We start from the raw sequence: 21,174 nt of genomic DNA on the forward strand, positions 1-21,174 counted from the left end.
ACTTAATTTATTATTCGTATACGATTTTTATTAAAAATTTGTGATTTTTTTTCAAGGGTAAAGTATGCTGATTTTTATGTTTATAAAAAGGTAGAAATGCCACCAACAGAAAATTGTGCTGATTATGGGTAATGAGCATAAAACGTCTTAATTTCCGGCATCCAGCTAAAAATATTGACAATGGAACTAAAAGAAAAATATTTAATTAAAGACTTGGAGAGATGGTACATAATAAATTTAGTAAAAAATGGCAAAATATGATAGAAAATAATGCCACTGCGTTGCAAGTAATGCTATTTGCAATTGGTAATCCTGAATATTCTTTGCGAAAAAGGGCATCTTCATTACCAAATGCTATAAAAAACATACAGTTTAAAAAATTTCAAATAAACACAAATATCACCCTTACAAACCTTAAAAATACATGCTTTAAGACCAGGAGATAATGATAGACGATTTGAATTCTGTTGTGACATATAGGGAAACTTATAGGAAGATAACCCATTTATGTCAAAATGTATTATTTATATTCTCTTCAAATGGAATAGTTTCTAGTCAAACGTTCCGTTGGTGGAGTGATACGAATTCAGAGTTTACGCTGAAAATTCGGAAACATTATTCGTTCAAAACTGAGGTGCAGAATTTATAAATATCAAATAATTGGACATTTCTTTTTCGGAGCAACCTTGAGTGCATATCGTTTTTTGCGCTTTTTAAACAACAGATTAAAATATTTTCTTCATAACCTTCTCCTAATTCAACGTTAGCAGATATGGTTCTAACTGGATGCTGTCCCATGTTACAGCAGATTAGATATACATCAATACATTGCAAATTTTTCATCGTTTCAAGAATTTTTCATCGTTTCTCGGAAATTACTTAAAGCAAACGGTATACGTAATACAACTTCTCGTTGATACCATAAGAATTTATGAAAATTACTGAGTACTGAATTTAAAACTCGACGTTTCGGCACCCATTTTGGAGCCATTATCAAGAGTGATATGGTTCGGTTCGAGTTCGGGGTCTCAATCTGCCTACTCCCCTCACTCGAGACGTACCAGTATCGTGTTCTATATTGCAAGAACTGTCTCTCGGCACTGAGGTCTCAATCTGCCTACTCCTCAGTGTCGAGTGACAACCGGTCTTACCCTGTGTGGCTGCTTTTATACTCGCTGTATGCGCGGGAACGGTATGCGCTGACGTGGTCTGAACTGACGTGGCCTGAGCGGTGTGGGCGGGAGGTCGCTGAAGCAGGGGTCGCCATGTTGCCGGCAATCGTTTCGCGTCATCGCGCGTGTTCAAGCTGTTAGGCCGTTTTTCGATTTCGATAGCTTCACGAATGATTCTCGCTTTTAATGAGCGGATGGGAGCGATGGTTTTTGCTTTTTCGAAATCTATTTTGTGGCCTGTCTGAATATGATGTTGGGCTAGGGCTGAAGTGGTATCTGAATGTTTGACTGATAGAGAATGTTCGTAAATACGGTTATGGATTCGTCGGTTTGTCTGTCCTAGGTATGTACGTGGGCAACTGGAACAAGGTATCTCGTAGACACCATGGTCTTCATTGGGGATTTTGTCTTTTACGGATCTGACGAGATTGGACAATTTGGAGTGAGTGGTGGGAACTCGAACCGAACCGTATCACTCTTGATAATGGCTCCAAAATGGGTGCCGAAACGTCGAGTTTTAAATTCTCAACGCGGTTCTCCCCGAGAACTCAGTAATTTTCATATATATATATATATATATATATATATATATATATATATATATATATATATATATATATGTTAGTTTTGATATTTCCGCGGGAGCTGTATGTTATATCAATGGTATTCCGGGTTTGACTCCGCGTTAAATGTTGTTGGTTTTGATAAAAACCATTTTGACGACGTTTCGGCAAGATCTCACTTGCCATTTTCAAGTCTCTCTGGATGGTCTGCTTCTTGTCCACTCGAACATCGACAAGAAGCAGACCATCCAGAGAGACTTGAAAATGGCAAGTGAGATCTTGCCGAAACGTCGTCAAAATGGTTTTTATCAAAACCAACAACATTTAACGCGGAGTCAAACCCGGAATACCATTGATATAATATATATATATATATATATATATACATATATATACATATATATATATATATATATATATATATATATACATATATATACATATATATATATATATATATATATATATATATATATATATATATATAGATATATAGATATATATATATATATATATATATATATATATATATATATATATATAGATATATAGATATATATATATATATATATATATATATATATATATATATATATAGATAGATATATAGATATATATATATATATATATATATATATATATATATATATATATATATATAGATATATAGATATATATATATATATATATATATATATATATATATAGATATATAGATATATATATATATATATATAGATATATAGATATATATATATATATATATATATATATATATATATATATATATATATACATAGATATATAGATATATATATATATATATATATATAGATATATAGATATATATATATATATATATATATATATATATATATATATATATATATACATAGATATATATATATATATATATATATATATATATATATATATATATATATATATATATATATATATATATATATATAGGAACGAAAGGAGAGGAACACGTCAGTGTCAATTCAACGAAAATGGCTCCCAGAAACCCAAAACGTACTGACTGGCCGCCAAGAAAGGGAACCAATTCGTGAAGAAGGTTAGATATATCAAGAAATAGCAAAAACAGAAACGTTATCATAACACTGGAACGAGAAAATCAGCAAAAAGAACAGGCAGAAACCCGAAGGTTAGTCAATAATATGAGCGCAGAATATGCCACCTGTCATAAGAAGATCATCGCATATTCGCAAAAGACATTATTGCTGTTGAAAATTGTGTGAAAATGGATTGCGAGCAAAAACCGCTAGAAAGAAGCCGTTCTTGAACAAAAAACAGAGGCAAAAACGCATTGATTAGGCTTCGACATACACAGAGTTAACAGAAGAATATTGGAGTAAGGAATTTTAAGTGATAAAACCAGAATCTCGATCTTTGGGAGTGATGTAAGTAGTGCAGTTTGTTCGCCGCCGACTGGGGGAGGAAGACCTTTTGTTCCAGTGTAAGTGACTATGGTCACTATGCAGCACACTGTAAATGTCATGGTACGGGCTTGTATGGCCACTAATGGAATTTGACGTGTGGCATTGATAGAGGGCAATATTTATGCAAAAAATATTAGGAAGAAATACTGCAAGCCAAACTGCTGCCGACTATCAGAGATTTGTTTGAAGGTGATACTTAACAATACATCTTACAGCAGGATGCAGCGCCTTGTCATAGACTTCCATGGAATGATTCAGAATCCTTGTCGTTACTTCCTGCCTTAGCCTGTAAATAGTCCCGATCTAAATCCAATATAAAAATCTATGATCAAGGCTGAAAGTGTTAGTATCACGCCAAAACCTAACTAATAAGATGATTGAAGCCATTATTTAAAACTAGTTTAGAGTTATTACACCAGAAGATTTTGCTCATTCGTGAACTCCATGCTTCGCAGAATCGAGTTTATGCTAAAAAACAAAAGTTATCCTACCAAATACTAATTTTTTTCATAATACCCATTGAAAGGCTTCTGTACCAGTCACTCTGAAGAGTCCTGCTAGGACGAAATACGTTTAAGTGATTGTGCAGAGGCACTGTACGTAAAATCAGATCTTAACTACCTTTTCCTTCGCAGAATTTTTTAAAATAATCTTTTTTTGAAAACGATTTCCGAAGTGGAAATCGAAACGTAAAACTTTAGTTAAAATGTAATTTTCATTACAAACAATTGTGGCTTAATCCCATATAAACATAAAATTTAAGATATCTTGGATTACGCCAAAAGCGACATTTTAACTGGTTCTATTTAAAAATAAGTAATATAAGATTCATTCTAAACGAATTTCCCTATTATGAATTGGAAAGTAAATAGTCGATCGAATGCAAATATATACGTAATATATCATTTTTTTTTAGGTTATTGATAGGGACAGTGTTTTTGTTTCTATTTTCTTAGGAATCGCTTTCTAGCAAAAATTCAAAATTAACTATTAATAATTAAGTTTTTTCATTTGTCACATTTTGATTTTCAGGGACGGTTATGTTTATTTCATCTATTAATAAAGTATCATTATAATTCCAAAATAGAAGATATTTTACTGTTTCTATTTTTACAACTGAAATAACTTTTAGGCCCTTCACCACTTAACATAACTATCGAATCTGCTTCAACTTCAGTTCAAAAGCAAAAGGTAAATTCTAGCGATGACATCCTCGATAGGATTGTATCAAGTAGGACTCGACAGAACGATACATCTGCCGTTAAAGAAAATGGCGTAACAGTTTCTTCCTCAACATCAGTTGGATCATCGACGGATGTTTCTTGTCCTATATGTTCCAAATTATTTTCAAAGGATTCAATACAGGTAAGGCATTTTTGTTTAACCGTTAATAATAATATGATGATAGATATACACTTGTGTTCAATATTAACCCGTAATATTAAATTAGGTTATAATGATACTGACATTTCTACATGCGTAAATGAATTAGATAATTAAAACCCAACATTTAGTCCAGAATATCACAGTCAATAAATACGACATCAGGCTACTAAAAGTCCAATACACAGAACAGAGTTTTAAATAGTATATACAGAGCAATTTGAATACCGTTGTTCAAACGGATATAATGGACCAGGAGCTAGAAAAGGTGCATACACAGACATACAAGAAAAATCCTTAAACCACCAAAAATAAAGAAAAATATTTTTCATGTAAATTACTTCTACCAGTGGTCATTTTAAAGGCTTTTTTAAAATCTTTAAAAAATGTTCTAAAAGTTTTCCATGAAAAACTTACCGTTTTCGGGTTATTTACATAATATGTTTGAAGTTTTGTATTCAATGAATAAGAGTCTACTTTCGATAAGCCATAACTTTGTTAATATTAAGTTTACTATATTAATAAAAACGAATCTCTTTGTTTTATAAGCTTTATTATTTTATCTTTCCAGTTTTTCCGATAAAATGTAAATCTTTGGAGTTATTCGCAAAAAAACCGTTTAAAACATGCTTTTTGCCGTGCAATTTGTGAACTTTCAGTCACGAATAACTCCAAAAATATTGTCTTTCCGAAAAAACTCCTAAAATTCAGTATACTAGCGATTATCTTGTTTTTTTTGATAAACATTTTCCACCCCCGAGTTGGGGTGGTAACCACCTCCAGAGGAAAAACACATATTGATATAGGGTATATTTTAATCTTTGAGCTATTATTTACCTACTGTCAACATTTTTTGCCAATCCATGCATATAAAAAGAATTCTCAGCAGAAAACCGTCATATCCTGGAGGAATTTATTTCATGAATTGTTTGAATAGAAAAGAAAAGATTTACTCATATTGCTTTTTTATGCTTTTATTGTAACTTGGATGGCCACTTTCGGGCATTGTAATGTAAAATTATTAATGTTTGTATTTTGAGAACGATTTCCGAAGTGGAAATTGAAACCAAGATATTCTTTTTCTCCCTGGTCCTCTCTTTCCAAATATCTTGCCCGAAGAATTAGTTGCAATAAGCCATATCTGTGTTCATTTCTCATATCGCAAGATATTCTAATTTGCGCTCTTTGATTATGCTAGTGATCTCGCATTCCTTGCCTATTCTACGTAGGACCTCAATATTAGTCACACGATCCTTCCATGAAATTCGTAATATGCACCTGTAACACCCAGCACATCTCGAAGGCCTCGAGCTTTCCTAAAGAAGCTTTCGAGAGCGACCATGCCTCTACACCGTATAAATAATGTAGAAAATACATATCATCTGATGATAGAGATTTTGGTACTAATTGGTGACTTCTGAAAAGAGAAGAGACTTCATCTTTACAAACGCTGATCTTGCTTTCCCTATGCGTTGTTTTATTTCAGTAGAGTGGTGCCAGTGACTGTTTATGTTAGTATCAAGATATGCTGTTTACCCTGTCAATTGGCTGTTGGTCTACTAAAAGATGTGTATTTAATATTTCGCGCTTACTAACTACCTTGTACTTTGTTTTGTTCAGAGCCTTCCTCTAGTTGTCCCAGTACTTGCTCGAAGATACGCTCCGAGTACATGTTAAATAGCACTGGAGACAGAATGCATCCTTGTCCCACTCCTCTATCTATGGAGATTGTCTCTGTCAACTGGTCATCAACTTTAATGTTGACAGTTTGGTTGTAATATAAATTATATTTAATTCGCAAGTCTCTATCGTCCAAGCCCGCTTCTTTCAAGATGGATATGAGCCTGTCATGTTTTATCAAATGCCTTTTTGTAGTCGATAAAACAAATAGATTCATCACAGTTGACATCTCTGGATAAGCACTTGTATAGCAAATAGAGTTTCTCGGGTGTCTAAGGTATCGCGGAATCCAAATTGTGTCACATGACAATTGTTCTTCACATTTTTTATATAGTCTGTTATGTATCACTTTTAAAAGCGTTTTAGGTAAGTGGCTCATTAGGCTAATTATTCTGTAGTCTTCGCATGTTTTTGCATTTAATTTTTTTGGTATAGTTACGAAGGTCGACTTTAACCAGCTTTGGGGAATATTTCCAGTTATATATATTTTGTTAAATGTAGTCGTTATCCATTGTATTCCGTGTTCGTTCATAAGTTTCAGGAATTCTGTATAAAATTTGTCAGGCCCTACAGCTTTACTATCTTTAGTTTTTCTAATAGCTGCCGTGACTTCTTCAATGGTAATCGGTGTTCCTGTTTGGCATTCTATGTCATCTCATTCTGATTGCTTTTTGATCTCTTTGTCTATTATTTTGTATAATGTCTTGTCCTGACTTTTGACCTTTCGCCTCTCTTCCATCATATCTAGAATCTCATTTGTCATCCACGATTTTTTCTTAATTTTTGGTGGTTTGAGGAATTTTTCTTGTATGTCTTGTGAAACTTTATGCAATTTTTTAAGCTCCTGGTCTATTAAATCAGTTTGAATAAGGGTATTCAAATTGCTATGTATATACTGTTTTACACTCTGTTCTGTGCGTTGGTCTTTGAGTAGCCTGATGTCGTATTTTGGGTTAACACTACGTCGAATTTAGCCTGACCCTCATTTTCCAAATCAGTGGGTTGTGGTCTGACTTGATATCGGCTCCTGGGTATGTCTTGACTGATGTAATGCTGTTACGGAATCTTTTATTATATATCGGCTGCTGGGTATGTCTTGACTGATGTAATGCTGTTACGGAAACGTCAATAAACTTATTTTAACTTTTAATTTTAGCATATTTCCATTAAAATAATATCTACATCAATAAAAAATGTCACAGCAATAGATCATTGTTATTGTGCTTCTTTTTAATTATACAGGGAGTTGAACTTGTTACGATTTTCATAGAAAATTGGTTATAACTTTGTAAATACCCTGTATTACATACCAAAACTTTCCATTGTTGTAGTCGGAAAGTGAAGTAGATTCCGAAAATGAAATACAGAGTGTTCCATTTAAAAAACATAAGTGTGGTTTGCCACTATGTTATCGAAGACCCTGTAACGTTCTAACTAATTTTGTAATATGAAACTCAAAGTTGCTTACAATTTTTGTTATTAATTTTTATTGCTATCTATAATTACAGCGGATCTACTGCTTTATCACACTAATCAATCACCCTGTATACATTCTCACGAACAACTATTTTTTCAGGAACATGCTTCGTCTTGTGGCGAGGAAGAACAAATGGTCACAAGATATTCCTCCCAAGCGCCTTCCAAGTTAAGAACGTGTGAAATATGTGATAAAGTTATCTTTGATGATTATAACCTCCATGTACAGCAGTGCTTGGATCAAGAAAAATTGAATAATAAAAGAAAATAAATTCATTATTTGATTTAATAATTATATTTTATTGTTTTTGTTTATAAGAAGTATATCAAACCTCGTTGAAAATAGTTCGCATGTAGTTTTAGGATATTATTTTCAAAAGTTGAGTTAATAGCTGTGTAATAATAGCAGCTTTATAAAAAAGCTTTAAAGACTTTATTTATCTTACACAGAGGTTGATATCAGAACCTCAAAATAGACAATATTATTGTTTAATGTTTGTTTGTTTTCCAATAATTTGTGTTTGGCTCCTATATGGAATAAAATAAGGTTTATTCCTCATTAATAATATAAAGTGCTTACACAGATTATCGAAGTTATATGAAAAAAGGGCATTTATTGTAAACTGGATTTATGCAATTGGGAATGTTAAGTTTACCGATACGTGATCAGTTAAAGGTTAAAGCTCGAAATAAATAAAATAAAAAAATCGTAAGTTCATATCTAAAATTCTAAACAACAAGACTAGCACTGAAGATCCGTCTCATCACGGGATGACAGGTGAATTAAAGCTAATAGCAATAAATCTCCAATAAATTTCAATAGGGAAAAAATATTTGATTGGCAATAATGAGGTAACAAAGTACAAGAAAAGTTTGTCTAGATCTGCTAATACGCGGTGTCATTGTTACAGAAAATAATTGGATCATTTTAATTAATATAAATAAACTGTAATATAAAAATTAATTGGATTTTTACCTCTCCAAGATCTTTATCTTTTCCCTATACGTGTGGTTTGCTCTCCATTAGTATCGTTAGAAGTGATTTACTGGTTCTCTTGCCTTCCAGAAAACTTTTAAGAGCTTTTTGTAGTAATACTTGTTAAATATTTGATAAGCACTTTCTTAGTTCGTGGAGTTTATTTTACCACTGCATGCTGCTGATAGCAATGTATTTTACTTATGATAGTCTAGGAGAGAGAGGGGTTGAGTATTCACGTTTATGTCCCCTCGGTACCTTGTCGTTTTTTTTATATGTTTTTTGGTGCATATGTTTGATTTTTCGAGGGTACCAGGCTGAAAATCCGTCAGATAATTTGTTATTAGCAATTAAATTGTTTCAATGATCGTAACTTCTAAACTATTAGAGATATTGAATTTTACCACAATGAAAATTGTTCTTTTTGAAAAAATGAACAAAATGGCGTTTGGTAAACTTAGATTCGATTGTTAGAACCGGTCTTATAACAAATTTCGTGAAAAACAATTCGTTGGTACTTTTCCAACTATAACTCAGCTTTCATACGTGCTATTATCTTTCACAAAAACCCCTCATTTTAAATGTAATTTTTTCAGCTTAAAAAAATTTGCAAAATTGCTCTATCTTTACTGATAAAAAGTTATGACAATTAAACATTAAAAATGTCACTAAAAAGTTGTGAATTGATTTGTTTATAAGAGTTTTAAACATAATTAAGCTATAAACTTTGAAAATCTGCCTAATGGAAGTTATAGAACAACCCAAAACGAACATTTTAAGCTTTGGTAAATATTTCTATGTGAATTTTTGACCTAGATATGGAACTTTTAATAAGGCGCTCGATGAAGTACATTTGCAAAGTTTTTTTAAAGCTGAAACAATTACCTTTAAAATAAGGGTGTTAATCGCACGTATAAAAGCTGAAAATGATACTTGGAAAAGCCCCGTCGAATGCCTATTTTGCACTTGTTTTTCACGAAATTTTTTATAAGTCCGGTTCTAACAATCGCATCAAAATTTATCAAACGCCATTTAGTTCATTTCTTAATTTTGGGAAAATTAAATATCTCTAATAGTTTAGAAGTTACAATAATTTACTTAATTAAATGGTTAATAACAAATTATCTGACTTGTTTTTATCTTGGTACCCTCCAAAAATTGAATCTAGGTGCCAAAAAACATAAAAAATATCAAGGTACCGAGGGGACATAAAATTGCATACTCAACTCCTCTTCCTGGCTGCTAGATTATAATTGTATTCCTTTGTAGCACAATTCTTGTCCTTTCAGTTGATTTTTGTAAGCACAATCGTGTTTGCAAGTCCAAATCACAAAAAAACTTCTTAACTACTGGTCACAAATACAGACTGCGAACTGAAAGCTCTGGTTGAGATTTTGGAATTAAAGTATCAAAGCAGATTTAGTTAATTAAAATCTCTCGCCAATAAGAACGATTTAAAATCAGCTTCATTCACGAGTATGTATTCAACTTATAAATTAAAAAAAAAAATAATAGAGAAATAATTTGTCACAGCTAATTTTTGTAAATCATCTAATATGTCTCTGAGATTGACATAATCCTCATACACCAGAATGTGCTGCATTATAGGAATAAATCCTAATGAGATGAGGATTCTGTCAAATCTATTAAATGATCATTTGTAAATCATCTAATATGTCTCTAATCAGATTGACATAATCCTCATATACCAGAATTCAGATTCACAATAGGAATAAATCGTAATGAGATGAGGATTTTGTCAAATCTATTAAGGTACTATTACCGTCTAGAATGCTAAAAAATGACACATTTTCAACAATTTTTTTGAATAAACTTAAACATAAACTTTTAAAGATTACAATTTTTTTCATTGTTCCTGTATTTTAAAGATTGCGGCAAACGTTTTTCATCTAAAAATTACTGATCCTTGGCGAACAGTTCATCTCTGGAATGGCAAATCTGAAATATAAAATTCGAGAAGGGTTTTAAAAAAGAAGTGCCCTTACGTGATAGTTTACCAGAAAAACTTTAATTTCTAAAAAACAACAAAATGGCCGACATTTGAAACATTGTTCAAAAATTTACCTTTTTTAGACTTTTTTTAGTCACAAAAACCAAACTATCATAAAGAAAACCAAAACAAACACAATGCATCAAGGTTTATGAAAATCAAAGGCAAATTTTTTTAAATGTCTGCCATATTGTTTTTTTAGGAATTTTCAATTTTTCTGGTAAACTATCATATATGGGCACTTTTTTTATGAAATTCTTCTCAAATTTTGTTTCAGATTTGCCCTTCCAGAGATAAACTGTCCGCCATATAGCACTAATTTTTTAGACGAAAAATTTTTGGCGCCATCTTTAAAATACACGAACAATGGAAAACACAGAAAAAACATTTTTTGTAATATTCAAAAGTTGTATAATATGCCAATTAAGTTAAATTTTTACTCAAAATAACTGGAGGGATTCGTCAATTTTTTAATGAAAATATGTTTAAATAAACAATCAAAACGTCAAACTCATTATATTGCTTATAACCTAAAAACTTGTCTATTTAGATATTTGAAGTGAACATAAAACTTTTTTAGAAAAAAAGTTGCACAAAATGAAATATGCTAAATTAAATGATAAACAAAAAAGCTATTGCAAATTGAACAACACAATAGCTGTTTTTGAATATTTTTAATAACTTTTATTCTTTATTAAAATTTGTTTAAATGTACCTGAACTTAAGGGTCTTATCGTGTTTGAATTATGTGCAGAAGATGGGCCAGATCGATTGAATAGTTTTTGCGAAATTTAATTTTTTGTAAGATTTTTTGAAAAAAGCTAATTTCTGGCCGGTCCAGATAATTTGACTGAATGCATCTCAATAATCCGGGGCTTATTTTCTTTGTTAAGACGTATATTAATATCTTTAAAAAAAGTTTAAAAAAATTTCATTTATGTAAACAAAATGATTTAATAATAAATAGCACTGTTTTGTAAGTAGCAAAGTACCATGTAACTCCGTAGAATTTAGTTCAAATTAAATGGCAAAAAATATTCGGAAAGCTGCTTAAAAAATACAACTTTAGAAAAGAGGTCCTACGACCTACGACCCTTAGGAGTCAAGATAGCCCCTGTTTTTTTTAATCATCTTATATACTAAAACGCTAAGCCCTTTTCTTGTCCACCACTTTACTCAAAAACCATATTAGATAATTAAAATATTTTTTCGGAATATTAGTATTACGTATGAGATTGTCAAGATATACTTTTGGTACAAAAATTCACTTCCGGTTTTGAGATGACCGGAAGTTAAAATTTACTTTAAGTTTTAGACCCCACAATGTATATATGGATCGAAAGGTCTCGTCGAGACGAATCTAAATATGTACTTCCGGTTGCGATCCGACACCAGAAGTGTCCCGAAACGCGCATAAAACGGCAAGATAGAGCAAATCTGACACCGATTCGTGATCAGCATGCAAAATTAACTGCTAAATGATAACATTGTAACAAAAAACATTGTTTTCGACGAAATATTTCGTGATATTTAATACACTTTTTACTTGCATTATTATTGATGAATGTTATGTATATTCTTGCTTATATTGTTTGTATTGATCTCTTAATTTTTCTAGCAAAATAAAAATTTCATTTAAAAAACTCGATGTCGAGTTGGTCCGCTAGTGTTAATTAACATCATTAAGGGCTGAAATTTTTAGCGAACAGAAATATTGAAAATTGTTTAAACGGCAGTGTTGTAAACAAAGACTACTTTTCTTTCCGACATATTTCCGATTTATTATATATATTTTTTTTTGACATTTTTGTTTAACAGGTAGTCGTTTCACAGAATGTCCATTGCAATGAATATTGGGACTATTCGCGATTGAAAACAAAGTATCTGACCTCTGGCGGAATAAATTTAAACTACTAAAAATGGTATAAACAAACCAGACAGCTGTTGATTTGAATAGAATTATTAAATTTTTTTAGTAAATTTCAGCATTATGACCACGTTAAAGTATTTTAAATCAAATCGATATTGTTCTGTTCCTCAATGCAATTCAAGATCAACAAAATATATTTCCCTATTTCTCTTTCGTAAACTGGAAAACTTGAGGAAAAAAGAGGAAATCAATAAAAAGAAAATACCACTATCATTAAGTCAATAACATATTGAGAATACATAATTTATTTTCAGATATAAATAAAGAAATAACAGAAATACAAATACTTGTTGGGATAGTATCATGAGGTTTTTTCCTCATGATTTATTATGGAATCTTTTAAAGACAAATCATGTGTTATGATCTTTTCTGACAGGTGATCTCAAGTTAAGGTTGATTTCATGTAATCAAATGAACTATCTTACAATAAAGTCAAGTTCAAGTTATTTATTTATGTTAATATACAATAAAGTACTTACAATATGTCAAAAAGTAGTATAAAATAAAAATTAACATATTAAAAACATCAGGAATAATATAAAATAATACATATATTAGTAAGACAAACATTACACAGAACATTATACTCTGGGTTTCCAGGTATACACAAAATAGGATTCATCAATACACAAGCCAGTTCCAAACATTAAAGTTAAAATTTAAGAATTCATCACTTGAAAACTTCTTCCCCTTCAACAAATAGTCTCTTTGCTTCACCACAATACTCAAAGATATCATTAGGCTAATTTCCATTTTTAAATGATAAAAATAACTCGTCTTAAACCAAACTAAACATGCAAAAGCAATGGTAAACATTAGACTGTTATGTTTGTTTATACCATTTATATCGGCCATGACACTGCAATCGACCTGCCCTCTACATTCAGTTTCAATCGCGAATAATACGAATTTAGGAAAATAATCACATACGATACTTTTATTAAATATAGTATATTTGTATTACGAAATTGTTGAGTTAATTTAAATGAAAATATTTGAAACAATTTTTGTTCTTTACAAAACATAAATGTACATTACATTTTTCATAAAAAACATGCGTTTTCCCTTTACACCCAACACTTTTGCATCTAGATGCTTCCTTTTTTGTTGTCATAGTCGGGTAAATGATCTATTTTATCCATCCTTATTTCCTTCAATGGACTAATTTCCACTCTGGGTCTTTTTGGAGTGTGGTGAGAATTCTCATTGAACATTTTGGAACGGCCAATGCTTCTTTTTATTGGTTTTCCCACTTTAATTAGCGCCTCAGCAATTTGTATTTTAAAATCTAACAAATCCATTTGATCTTTGGAAGGTAAACTAAGCTGCTCCCTTTTATATTCTAGCCAACTATTGGCACAAGCAAAATCAAAGGCATGGAAGATTAAACGTAATGTTCATTTTTTTGACTTGATAAGGATTCTATAATATGACAATAGTTGATCTAGTAAATCTATACCTCCCATCGATTTATTATATAATTGAATCGCTTGCGGTCTCTGAACTGTTATTTTTTTCTTTTGCTTCTTATACCATCTTTCTACTGCTTCTTCTTTTCCTTTTCCAACAAAATTCGAACCTACAAACACAGACTTAAATTCTTGCCACTTGCATAAAACCACAGTTCCTTCATCATTTACCACTTCTTCGCTATATCCCCGTTCTTTTTTTGTAATTGTTTATCTGTTGTGAATGGAGGTTTCTGGTATCTGTCAATTCTTACAGTTCCAACAGAGTATATATTTTTCTTATAGAGTTCTTCAAAAAGTTTGTAACTAGAAAAAAAAAATTGTTGAAGTAAAGATAATTTTCTTTTGGAATATATTTGGCCAGGTGCAGAACAACTGATGGATAACCTTGGTAGATTATAAAGTCATAAGCAATTATTCCACTTTCTCCATATAATAATAATAATAGTCTCCCGTTTTATACCGCTTCGCGGCTTTGGGAGTATAGCAGGGTAGTCTGCTATATCTAGGGCCTACGGTATACAAGGAAGGTAACATGGCCAGTGCTACGCTTCAACCGTAGAAGAATTTCTATATTTCTTCCACTTTCTCCATACAGAACAAAAATTTTAATGTCCCATGGAGATGGCTTATTTTTTACATATTGTTTAATATTTAGTCTTCCCGTGAACGGTACAATCTGCTCATCCACACACAGGTTTGTTTCTTTTTGTAACTCAGTACAACGTTTTCGGACACTCAAAAAATGGTCTCACTTTTTACAATTTATCTGTACAATCGTTAGGTTTCTCTAGATTGTTAACAATATGTACAATACTCCTTAGCTTAAAAAATCTGTCTCTATTCATAACATTGCGGAAGACATCTATACTGAATACCTTATTCCAATACATTCTGATTCTTGGAAAAGGTAAACATCCCATGAGGATGTGCAACCCTACAAAACTTTCCATTTCACATCGGCTTGTTGGTTGAAATTGGTTGTTATTTGGTCATTTCGGCCATTTTATCAAAAAAAGTATGAGGAAAATATTTTAAAAAGTAATTTATAGGATCCTTTGTTTCTCCTGTACCTGATGTTTCTAAAATTGTTGTTACAGCTTTTGAATTACATTTCCTTGTACTAAACTTGCGTTTGTTCCATCTCATTTCTAGTTGTGATTTGTTCTTTTTTTTTGTAGATAATTTTAAATTCTTCTGTAAGGTATCAACAGGGTTGTATATTAATTGATCCTCCTAAAAATACCAAAGGTTAGAATGTTTTTTAGTATTAATTAATATTTTTTACCTACATTAGATAATTCACGAGAAGACCCTGGAACATCGCCCACAGACAAAACAGGAATGTACACATCAATTTCTTCATTACAGACATCTTCTATGTCAGATTGATCTTCAATTTGAGATAAAACATTATTAGCTAATTGTTCAAATTCATCGTCATCATCTAAAAATGACCTTAGGATCTCTTGGTCTTTTGGATTATCTGAATTAAAACCTAACTGAGATATGCAAAATAAAAAATATGTAGTTGTCAGCAATTTAGAGGACTTTAACTTTGTTGTAGGGCTTACGTAAATGTATGTCCATTGCAATGGACACCGGGTCTGAAAGGGTTAAGCAATTTTTTTTAAACATATTGTAAAATTAATTTTTTTTTGACCGTAACTGGTTTTTAAAACAAAAAATATTGTTAGTAACTTTTCTCTTAAATACATATTTTTCAAGTTATAAACAGTTTAAGGTCTTAAGAAGCCCGGAAATAGCCGTTTTCAAGGCTCGATAACTGAAACGATAACTTTAAGTGAAAAATTAATATTTTAAGTTTAGCAATCTTCAACTTTACTTACTTACTTAATCAGTAGACCCATTTGTACCTTTCGGTGTTGGGCAGCAATCTTCAAATTAAACCTAAAACTCTATTTTACAATATTTCGATGAGTTTTTAATAATAACTTTGCATTATATTTTTAATAATAACTAGCAGCCCATTGTTTTTATTTTAATTTTTAATTTCGTGCCGAACATAGTTCCGCCGACCGCTATTTATACATATACGGTGTCCAAACAACATATAAGATATTTAAGAACTTGTTTAACCCTGCATTATTACTAATCAAAAATTGACATATTTTACTACCCGGGGTACAGGTGTACCCCAAATTTAAAACACGTGATTGCAAAAAATCAAATATATTTAGAAAAGTACTAAGTTGTTGTATACAATGGTTTCGCATTATTAAACATAATTATTAATTATTAGTTTTAGTTAATGCAATCTGGGCACACTTTTGACTGATGGTTCAGACATATGTAATTTTTGCACTTTTTGCACGTTATCCTCGATTTTCTACCTTGATTGCGTGTACAAAAAGCACATTTCCCGGAAGAAGTTTGACTTTGGTCTACATTAGGTACTTCAGGCTCGATATGCAATTTCTTTTCTATAACATCTCGAAGTTTTTTTGACAAGGTTTGGTTTCCGAGTCGTTCTTGCATCAAGGGACTAACTAGGTCGGTACTAAGTTTTTTAGGAATGATCTTCTGTTCGGTATTAATTCCTTTTCATCACTCACTGGCATCACTCTCTTTACATAGAACTATGAAATTAATTCCAACGAGGTCTAATAAATTGTAAAAAATTCTAAGAGGCCAGCGTCTTGATTTTCGAGCAGTGGTATATCTATGCGCGACCTGGTCGAATGTGTCAACTCCGATTTTGGTTCGATTATAAAAATCAATTATTTCGGGAAGCACTGTAGAATTTGGTTTGTCTCCTTCAGGATGCATGGTGGATAACATGACAACAATTTTTTTCTTAGCTTTTGGAGGGCAATACGAAAGCAGTGCTAAGTTTTTACTATAAGCAAACATAGGTGAATTTTGGTTTTTGTTACTTTTTTCGATAAACGTTACTAGGAGTTCAGCTTTATTCTTCTTCATGGTTCCAACTAATGTAACGGAATGATCATCACACAGCTTATTTTGACGTTCGGATTGAGGTAAACCAATTATCTATTGTAAGATTACGATATGTCCCATGAATTGGTTTTGTTAGACTCAACGTGTAGAATTCAGCTACAGGGACACATACCGGTATTGAATTTTTACCGATATACACTTCGGCATTCAAAAGATAAAAAGTTTTTGCATTACATAATGCTAACATTTTAATTCAGTATTTATCGGGTTTTGAGGGTATATATATTTTAAACGGTTATCTGTCTCGAAAACAAATAAGCTGTTTATCTAACGTACAGTACTGTAAAGGCGTATAAAGTTTTGCTACATTTGGAAATAATTGGCTCAAAAATATCTCGCATTGGCGCAAAACGATCTGTTTTACGACGCTCCTTTCTAGTGTCCCTGTCGTCAAACCTGAGGCAATTTCTAAGAAATGCAAAGCGAGCTTCACTCATTACAGCGCGAAAAAATGGAATTCCTGTTTCTTTGTTGAAAAGTTCTTTCGATGTTACCAAATTTATATTTAGAACCCCCGCGTAGTAATAAACTCCACATAATGATTTAATTTCTATTAGATTCGTATCTTTCACATAGGATGGCCTGATTGTTGTATTAGCCACTTCCTCCTCGTCAACATGTCGATCTCTTGCTTAACGTTCTCGTTGTAATCTAATTTCCTTGTTTGTGAAAGCGACAATATTTTTCAGAATATTATCAGTGAATAACAAGGGCCATGCTGAAATTCCACAAGTTACTTTTCAAACAGCTCCTTTATTTCCAGGTGAATGAATCACTAGATTTCATTGGTCCGACGATACTTTTTGTTGACTTTTCCGTTCCATTTGAAACCATTTTTTCCACGTAGTTTGGTAGGCACTTCCTCAATTTGTACATATTCAATGTCGTTTTCGTTATTTGTAGTTGAGAGAGATTCGCACGGAATTTCATGGCTTATTAAAACATCGCAGCCAGTCTGTCTTCTTTGCTGCTGCATATCATCATCGTTGGAATCCTCGTCATTCTCCGGAACATAATCATTATCGTTGGAATCTTCGTCATTCTCCGGAACATAATCATCATCATAATCTCCGTTATTTTCCGATATATAATCATCGTCAGGCTCCGGACTATAATCATCATCGGAACGTTCGGCAGGTTCCGATCTATAATTGTCTATTATTAGATCATTGTCAGAACTATCATTTTGATCGTCGGGCTCAAAATCTGAGATTCTCGATTATTTCCTCTAGTTCTTTTTGGGTTAATGGTCTGCGAGCCTCATTATCCATGTTTATACTGTAAGAAAAATCATCAATAAAACAAATTACTTACCGAAATACTATTTTCGGATCGATGTAAAAATATAATGGTAATACTACCCGGGGTACAGCTGAACCACAAAATCAACGCACTTGTTAAACAACAGCACTTAATGACTCAGCGACTGCAAGATAACAATAGACCTGCTAAAACAAGAAATTACACGAGCGCGCGTTACCGTGTTGCCAAAAATAAAAAATTATAGGACTTTTACGACAGCCTGGGGTACACCTGTACTCCGGGTAGTAATGTAGGGTTAAACTGATTTCTAAATTTAATCATAGCATTAGAAAAAATTGTTTAGAAATAACAATTTAATACTGTTTATAAATAATATTTATTTAATGTAATTAGATTTTAAATAAATAAAAAAAATAACAATAAAAAGCGACTTAAGAAAAGGTTTGTACATCCCGTAGTTATTAGCTGCTTTGTTTTCGATAATTTTGCAATGAAAATACGATATATGTTATTATTTTAACGTTGTACCCCAGTTTAAAAAAAGAAAGAATAAATTTACTCCAGTAAAACTCGAGATATGTCATTTTTTTCCAAGCGCTCTATCTTGAAACTGTGTTGGACTTTTTGAAGAGCGCGGTTGTCCCCTCATTCGGCTAGGCCCACTCCTTTTATTCTAGCGATACGAAAAGTACTCTTTGTTTATAACACTTCTGTATAAACAATTTTTAATAATTTTGTTTGCTAAACGTTTTGTTAAAAACTTTGACTTTTCTCATAAAAGATTAGTTAATTGCAGCACCTAATATTGTTAATTAACGTAACAGTGTTTTTTTTAACAAAAGGGACTATCTTGGCTCCTAAAGGTTGTAGGACCTCGTTTTTTCCAAAAGTTATGTTTTTTATCCAGCTTTCCTGGCAAATGTGCGGTTCTTTGCATTGGGAGAAGAAAATCCACCTGCAAATAGCTACATGGAAGGTACAGTCTCGAAGCTACTAGACTTTATAAAATTGTCAGGCTAGAGAATGTTATCTAGGACTAGAGGACCACAATAGATCTGAAAAGGTCGCAGTGGAATAGACCGAAAGGCCACCTTTCTTAATCTAATCCAGCTTTCCTAATTTTTTTTGCGATTTAATTTGAACCAAATTCTACGGGTTATTGTAAATGTTTATAAGCTTAAACAGTGCTATCTATTATTAAATATTTTTTGTATATAAATAAAAATTTTTAAAACTTTTTTTTCCATAGGTTATTAATATACGTCTTAACAAAGAAAATAAGCCGCGGGTTATTGACATACATTTAGTCAAATTATCTCATCGGCCTTAGAAATTAGCTCATTTTTCAAAAAATCTTATAAACAAATTAAATTTCGCAACAGCTATTTTGAACACGATAAGACCATTAAGTTCAGGAAAATTTAAACAGTTTTTAATAAATACTAAAAGAGTTATTAACAAAATTCAAAAACAGCGATTTTGTTTTTCATTTTTCAATAATTTTTTGTTTATTATTCGATTTTATTTTAGCATATCTCATTTTGGGTATCTGTTTTCGCTGAAAAATTTTTCTGTTGACGTCAAATCTCTAAATAGACAAGTTTTTAAGTTATGAGTAAAATAATGATCTTGATGTTTTGATTGTTCATTTAAACATATTTCCATTAAAAAATTGATGAATCCCTAGATGAGAGTCTTTTTTATTCTCTCATACTACACATTTTAACTGTCAAACCCGTCTATACAGTTATGACAAAAAAATCTTATTTTTTACATTTTTTACAATTTTTATAATAAAATAAAAGAAGTTTAATTGCGATGTATAATAAATAGGATACAAAAATGTTGAAAATGCGCCATTTTTAGCATTCTAGATGGTAATAGTACCTTAAATAAAATTGGTTATTTATACTTTTATTATTGTCTATTATGTATATTATATAAGACAATTTTCAGCGAGAATTGTTTGTTGGTTAATAGTGATTTATTTTTCTACGAGAAAATAAAATTACGTGTTTTTGTATGACTGTATTTTTTGTCAATGTCCCAACCTGAATCTTTTTTGGTATTTTTAAGTTTTGTATCACATAGCGTCTGATCAAGAGTGGACTGTTCCTAACAGTGTGTCATTCAGAGTGAGCGACTGAATTGTAGACATCTAAAGAGCGATTTGGCGTTATCAACCTGGCACATGTAAAATCTTAAGCACGAAAGAACAATGGGCAGAATAATAAAAAATCAACGCCTTCGAAGGAGGGAGTCCTACAGAATACCAAATTTTAATCGCCACATACAACGCACAAGACTGTAGAACGAAAGATACGCTTGTGACAGCGTAGTTCAACTTAAATTAAAAATGTATGGAATACATTGGAGGTCAAATTATTAAATGAAGAACACAGAAGAATGGTCTTGCTAAAGGCAATGCAGAGCTGGGTAGTATCCGGATACAATATCCGGATACTTTTTATGTATCCGAAAGCTGTATCCGGATACTTTTTAAATTTTGTATCCGGTATCCGTATCCGTGATCAAATTTTAAAGTATCCGGCATCCGGATACTTTTTTTGATATTCGAATACTTTTAAATATTTATTGCTCGCCGATAATGCACCTAACGTAGGCACAACACTGCCATCCCTTCAATCCAGATGTGTATAATATGTTAAATCCCATTTTTCATACTCGTCACCGTTATAATAAGCTAATGGAGCTTTGTTTTTACCTAATCAGTTATAAATCTTCCCAAGTACGTTGTTTAATTAATTACATTTATTTTTTATATTTTCTATATCTCACTTTTCAA

General features: G+C 31.6%; 1 protein-coding gene across 1 annotated transcript in view; it reads left to right on the forward strand.

The window, feature by feature from the left end:
- The window catches only part of LOC140452743 (uncharacterized), a 40,452-nt gene extending 20,061 nt beyond the window's left edge, over positions 1 to 20,391 (forward strand). The window contains exons 7-8 of the mRNA XM_072547069.1: positions 4,331 to 4,563; positions 7,838 to 20,391. Coding sequence (XP_072403170.1) covers positions 4,331 to 4,563; positions 7,838 to 8,008 — 404 coding nt within the window. The 3' untranslated portion in view covers positions 8,009 to 20,391. The remainder of the gene's footprint in view (positions 1 to 4,330; positions 4,564 to 7,837) is intronic.
- The last annotated feature ends 783 nt before the right edge of the window (positions 20,392 to 21,174 follow it).

Source organism: Diabrotica undecimpunctata, chromosome 1, assembly GCF_040954645.1.
Source record: "Diabrotica undecimpunctata isolate CICGRU chromosome 1, icDiaUnde3, whole genome shotgun sequence".
In the NCBI taxonomy this organism is placed as follows: Eukaryota; Metazoa; Arthropoda; class Insecta; order Coleoptera; family Chrysomelidae; genus Diabrotica; species Diabrotica undecimpunctata.